The 6,000-nt window shown below is 47.2% G+C and overlaps 1 protein-coding gene across 2 annotated transcripts in view; it reads right to left on the bottom strand.

Annotated features, from left to right (window-relative positions):
- Positions 1-1,774: 1,774 nt before the first annotated feature.
- LOC140399867 (phospholipase A and acyltransferase 3-like) overlaps positions 1,775-6,000 on the bottom strand; it is a 53,372-nt gene continuing 49,146 nt past the window's right edge. For both annotated transcript variants that reach the window (XM_072489331.1, XM_072489332.1), the window contains 3 exons: positions 3,725-3,993; positions 2,993-3,142; positions 1,775-1,963 (listed from right to left, as the gene is read on the bottom strand). In XM_072489331.1, the coding sequence (XP_072345432.1) occupies positions 3,038-3,142; positions 3,725-3,993 (374 nt within the window). In that variant the 3' untranslated portion in view covers positions 1,775-1,963; positions 2,993-3,037. The remainder of the gene's footprint in view (positions 1,964-2,992; positions 3,143-3,724; positions 3,994-6,000) is intronic.

Here is a 6,000-nt window from a genome sequence, read left to right as displayed (position 1 = left end):
TTTTGTTTCGATGTCCGAAGCTGGAGGGTCACAGCCTAATCTCTCTATCATCTAATGGATCTCCACAGCCAGACTGAACTGCAAGGAAATCCAGTCCAGCCACCAGCTGAAGACATGGTCAGTTGTTTACAACCCTTTTCAAAGCATGTGTGGGGTACTCTGTTCTCACCCCAGTAAGGCTGTTGGTCATTCTGGTGGAATTGGAAACAAGTAAGAGTTGGACAGGCCTGAGGCGCTTCCTTTGAGTGAATGTCCAGTTTGCTAAAAGTTAAAGTGCCTCTCCAGAGGAAAACCTATTGTCTGGGAGTACTGACTGAATGATACTGCCAGGAGATCAACTCTCACCAAACACCAGTGTCATTGGATCCTCAAGCATCCTGTGAGGACAGCCTGTTGCAACGTCCTCAACAATGAAACAAGGACACTCGTCTTTCATTTAATTTTAATTCCTTTTATTTTACCCCTCTCCCCACCTCTGTCTGTGTCTGCCTTGTGTGTGTTTGGGTAGAGGGTGGGACAGTAAAAGGGGGGAGTAGTAACTGGCAGTTATTCAGTTATAATTATTGCATATTTCAACTTTCTTTCTGTTATAAATAAGCAGTTATTGTGTTCAACTTACAAACCTGGTAGCTATGACCTCTTGAGCAGTCAAAGGGCCAAAGATTCTGCAAATTGTATAGGGATTCTTGGTTAATTTACTTGTGTTGGGACTCCAGGGCTGGAATTGACTGCGCACTAGCCCAGAGTGGCGCAACACTATGTCAGCCGGAAGCTTGATCAGTCTATGAGACAGCTCTCCCAAGTTTAGCACAGGTCCCCAAGTGTTAGTAAGGAGAACTTCGACAGGGTTGAGTTTGCCGATGTCATTTCCATTGCCGAGGTTGATGCTGGGTGGTTCATCCGGTTTCACTTTGTTGCAGTTCATGCACCCGAGTGATTACAACTTGTTCTAACGACATTTATCCTGGGACAATTACAACCGGAATGGAGAATTCAGTCCAATTCTGGACCCCTCACTTTAGGAAGGACGTCGAGGATTCAGAGAGGGTACGGAGGGAGATTTTCTAGAATGTCCCCAGGGATTAGGGACTTCAGTGAATGTGGAGAGAGACTGCGAGAAGCTGGGATTGTTCTCCATAGAGCAGAGAAGGTTAAGGGGAGATTTAATCGAGGAGGCGTTCAAAATCAGGAAGGGTTTGGAGAGAGGCGATGAGGAGAAAGTGTTTCCCAGTTGGCAGGACAGTGGGTAACCAGAGGGGCCCAGATTGAAGAGAATCGGTCACAGAACCAGAGGGGGGGAGATCCTGTCTTATAAGATTCTCAGAGGTGATTACTTTGTCACATCTGGTCATCCATCAATCAATATCCATCCAAACCCCATCCAACTAGTTTGAAAGCTAGAAATCTGCATTAAAAATAGAATTCTCCACTGATGCTGCCAGACTTGCTGAGCATTTTCCAGCATTTTCTGTTTATATCCCACCCGATTGCTGTTGTTTGTGGATTTCCTGCTATAACCCAGAAACCCATCCCCGGGAGTCACCGTTCCTTCTTGTGAAACGTAAACTCTCCGTGTTAGTTTCTGCTCCCCCTATTTCCTGGTTTCTCCCTGCGTCCCAGTGTCCTGTTGCTTTATTGTGAGTTAATATTGTTCCGGACTCGCCTTTCCAATTCCCCGCTCTGTCCTTCTGTCCATCCCTGTGGTGTACTGACCTTACATGGATAGAATCCCAGAGAAATGGTTCAACTTCAGAAACTCTCCGACTGGGGCAGATCGGGAGAAATCATCTTTATTGCAAAGTAATTATTGAGAGATGTGTTGGAACAGAGTTTTTGCACATTTTCCACAGTAACCTCAACAGTGACAGGAGCAATACAAACTGCAGAGAGAGCCAGGGAAACAACAGCAACACCGCAAGCAGCCATTGACAGACTGTGAGCCACAGCGCAGGGATTTGGCGATCTGTGGAAAGAGATTGTATCAGTTAGAGAGACCGAAACAGACAGCGCAGTGAAGATGATTTCAGAGACTCTGGGACCCAGCGAAGGATAATCTCCCGAGTCATTGAGTACATGGACCCTAGTGACCTTCCCAGTCTGCCTCTTCCAGCTCACATGTCACCACTCTCCATTCCCATTCTCTGGAATAACCAGGGAATTCTAACCTCACCCCATTTCCCCAGTCAGGTTCCTCAATTCCCTCCTGATTAAACTGATAGAATTCTGCCATTCACCCCACCGCACCCCCCACTGCGCTCGCCCACTCCTCTCACCTGCTTCTTTCAATATGTTTCAGACTCTTGGATGGGCAGCTGCTGACTCGAAGACGAAAGGAAGACCAGATTCCCGCCAATCTATAATTCCCTGTGGATTTTGGGATGTTCTCACCTGATGTGATACGATTGCACCATATTGAATGTCACGGACAGAGTGTTCACAACACGGTCTAATCCCAACACCAGCTCCCTCGCCACAAACCCTTTCATATCCCAGCCAGACTGATGCTGTGGAAATTCTCCAGATTGGTGATCAGTATTGGAGACTAAAGGAAGCTGTCACATTCCCTTCATTACAAACAGTTAGTACACATCAAAACAGCGCCATTAACTGAACCGCTGGGGACTGGGAGGTTATGAAAGGCACTCGAGAAATATCGGCCTGTCTTTAATGGAGATCATTTATTCACATTCTTCAATGAATAATTACAAAGAATGTTGATTTAAAAGGGAACATGGAGTTTATGAAGCAACTTAATGGCGGCGCAATGGTTAGCACCGATGCCTCATGGCGCTGAGGACCCAGGTTGGATCCCGGCCCCGGGTCACTCTCCGTGTGGAGTTTGCACATTCTCCCCATGTCCGTGTAGTCTCACCCCCACAACCCAAAGATGTGCAGGATACGTGGATTGGCCACGCTAAATTGCCCCTTAATTGGAAAATAAAATTGGGTACTCTAAATTTTTAAAAACAAAATGAAGCAACTTAATACATACGGTTAATCATCAGTCAGTGCTTCTGTCAACGTTCAAGAGGACAACCTAAGTTTGCCGCATCGCGGAAGTTATAATGGCCGCGCTAGCACCAACAATACCAACAGCAACAGCAGCACCAACAGCATCAGCGGCAGCAACAGCATTTTCTGCCTGTGAGAAGAGATTGTATCAGTCAGAGAGACAGAAACAGACAGCACAGTGAAGATGTTTTCAGAGACTCTGGGACCCAGCGATAGATAATCTCCCGAGTCACTGAGGCCCCTAGTGACCTTCCCAGTCTGCCTCTTCCAGTTCAGATGTCATCGCTCTCCATTCCCATTCTCTGGAATAACCAGGGAATTGGAGCCCCAGCCACCATGACCCACCATTCCTCACATCAACCTTTTCATGGAATCTCTACAGTGCAGAAGGAAGCCATTCAGCCCATCGAGTCTGCACTGACCCTCTGAAAGAGCACCCTACCTAGGCCTGTGGTCGCTCATCCCCTGTGACCCACACAGATCCTGACTACACTACCTTCTATAGTTCACACAGTGCCAGTTATCTGAGCTGGAGTCAGATTTAATAACGGGGTTTCTACATCAGTCGGGTGGTGTCACTCTCACCCTTCCTCCTGGGGCTGCTGTAACTGCTCAGATGTCTCCTTGTTCAGCAACAGATGGAAGAATGTCCATGACCAGAAGATCCTGCTAGTCTATAATTACCTGTGGATTATGGGATTGACTCACTCACCTGCCTCGATTCAGCTTCACCGTAACAAAGCCATTTGACAAAGTGTTCACAGTTTGCTGCTGTTACGCTATACTTCTGTCTGTTTCCAACTTGCGCTTCGGCATTTTGTAGTATCTGGCGAACAGGTAACCTGTTCCTGATCTGATCAGCCGTGTTGTTGACACGGTATTCACTGGATCCAGCTACTGCAGAGAGACGCTCTTTTTTAACCACAGCAAATATTGTAGAACTGGACATTACATTGCTCGATGTTTCACCAGATCCTCCATCTAGAAAATGTATTAAAGCAGCAGTTTATTGAGACTGTTTTGATATATTAATGGAACAGTTTATTGAGTTTAAAAACATTCTGTAACAACTCATCAGGTCTGGCAGCATCTGTGGGGAGAGAAAACCAAGCGAACACACACAGAAAATAGAAGCAGGAGGAAGCCATTCAGCCCTTCGAGCCTGCTCTGCCAGAATCGAACGTTTCAAGTCCGTTTGACTTCGCCAGAGATAAAGATAGAGAAATGTGTTGGATTATTTACTGTACAAGAGAGGGTGGAGCAGAGTAGAATATCAGTGATTGGTGGAAGAGGTTGAAACAAAGATGTGTGGTCACGAGACAGATGAAGCATTCATGCCAGAGGAAGGTGCTAGGAGTTGCCAAAATGTAAGATATCAGAATGTGTTGACGGGAGCATAAAGGTCAGTGCCCAGTGAAAGCAAAACTGAGGAACACGTGACAAATGGCCCCAGTAAAGTGGAGGCGATTTGCATTGCGGCAAAAATTGTTTGGGATATTAAAGAAAATGTCAAGATGGAGGAGAAAGTTCCTAGTCTAAAGTTGTTGAGCCCAGGGGCTGTAAGGTGCCTAATTGGAAGATGAGGTGCTGCTCCTCCAGTTTGCATTGGCTTCACTGGAGCATTGCAGCAGGCCGAGGAGAGACACGCGGACAATGGGAGCAGCGAATCCAGTGTACCAAATGGAGGGAGGTGCAAACAAAGTATTGCTTCACCTCAAAGGAGTGTTTGGGGCCTTGAACAGTGAGGAGTACGGGTGTAAAGAAGTGTTGCTCTTTCTAGCTTTAGTCTATTTGCTCTGTTTAGGTCACCTTTGCTCATGAGTCGCCAGGTATCTTTATGATACCGCCACGTGGTTCAAGTTCAGGTTATGATTAATAATACAGCACACCGCTTAGTAAGGATTAAAACAACGGTCATTTATTATATACAACAAGCAATATTAATACCCTAATACTACTTTCTATATAACAAACCTATCACTACTGGCCAATACTTAACTTAGGAAGAGCCCACCAGGTCAGGGAAACGAATGGCTTGTCCAATCAAATCTGGCCCGCGGGATTCAAAAGGGCTGCTACAGGTCGGTGGCTAGGTGTCTCTACCGGATAGCGATCGTTGAATTCAAACTTACTGCTGCCGGTGGCTGGTCTTCCGAAGGTCTCGAGCAGGCGAAGATGAGAGAGAGAGAGATCTGAACTTGGACCTTTACTTTTATAGGGCCCAGGGGCTTCCCGCCTCCCGGGGCGGGCCTTGACCCTGAGTCCCAAGTGATTGGATTCTGTCCCCAGTCTCTGGGGTCGATGTGTCCAATGGTGAGGCGATTCCCCGATTGGGGGGTGGTCGCTCACCTGTCTTTGTTTCGGCCACTGCAGGCGCCGACAGGTCTGGCCCGATATTCAATTGCTAATATGTTGCAATTGTTCCCGGGGATAGCCGATTTAACTGGATGTCTGAGTTGATTAGGTGTAAACAGTCCTGAATGAAACTGCGGATACCTGTGTTGAAGGGCTGTTGATAGCCCTGAGTATCGATCTGGGCTACGTTCCCAGAGGTGAATATGCAAACCTGTCTGCAGCTGCCTGCTTGTGTCTTCTTGGCTGCTTTTCCCAGCAGTCTTTCGGGTTAGCCATTTTAAACTGGGTTTTGGCCAGATTAATCGCAACGCAGCCATTTTACATGGCTACAGAAGAAGGTGTTGCACCTTCTGAGATTGCATCGAAAGTGCTGTGGGAAGGGGCTGGGGTGTTGGGGGTGATGTAGAAGTGGACCAAGGTGCAACGAAGGGAGCGGTTTCTGCAGAATGCTGACGAGGGGGTGAGGGGAAGATGTGTTTGGTGGTGGCACCATGCTGGAGTTGGCAGAAATGACGAAGGATGATCCTTTGACTGTGGAGTTTGTTGGAGTAGAAAGTGAGGAAAAGGGGGACCCTATCATGGGACCCTATCATCTGTCAACCACTGTGGTGTGGGGGGTATCTCAGTTTAAAA

Source organism: Scyliorhinus torazame, chromosome 24 (assembly GCF_047496885.1).
Source record: "Scyliorhinus torazame isolate Kashiwa2021f chromosome 24, sScyTor2.1, whole genome shotgun sequence".
NCBI classification, from domain to species: Eukaryota; Metazoa; Chordata; class Chondrichthyes; order Carcharhiniformes; family Scyliorhinidae; genus Scyliorhinus; species Scyliorhinus torazame.
The sequence above is the reverse complement of the archived record's forward strand: the minus strand, read 5'-3'. Positions and strand labels throughout refer to the sequence as shown.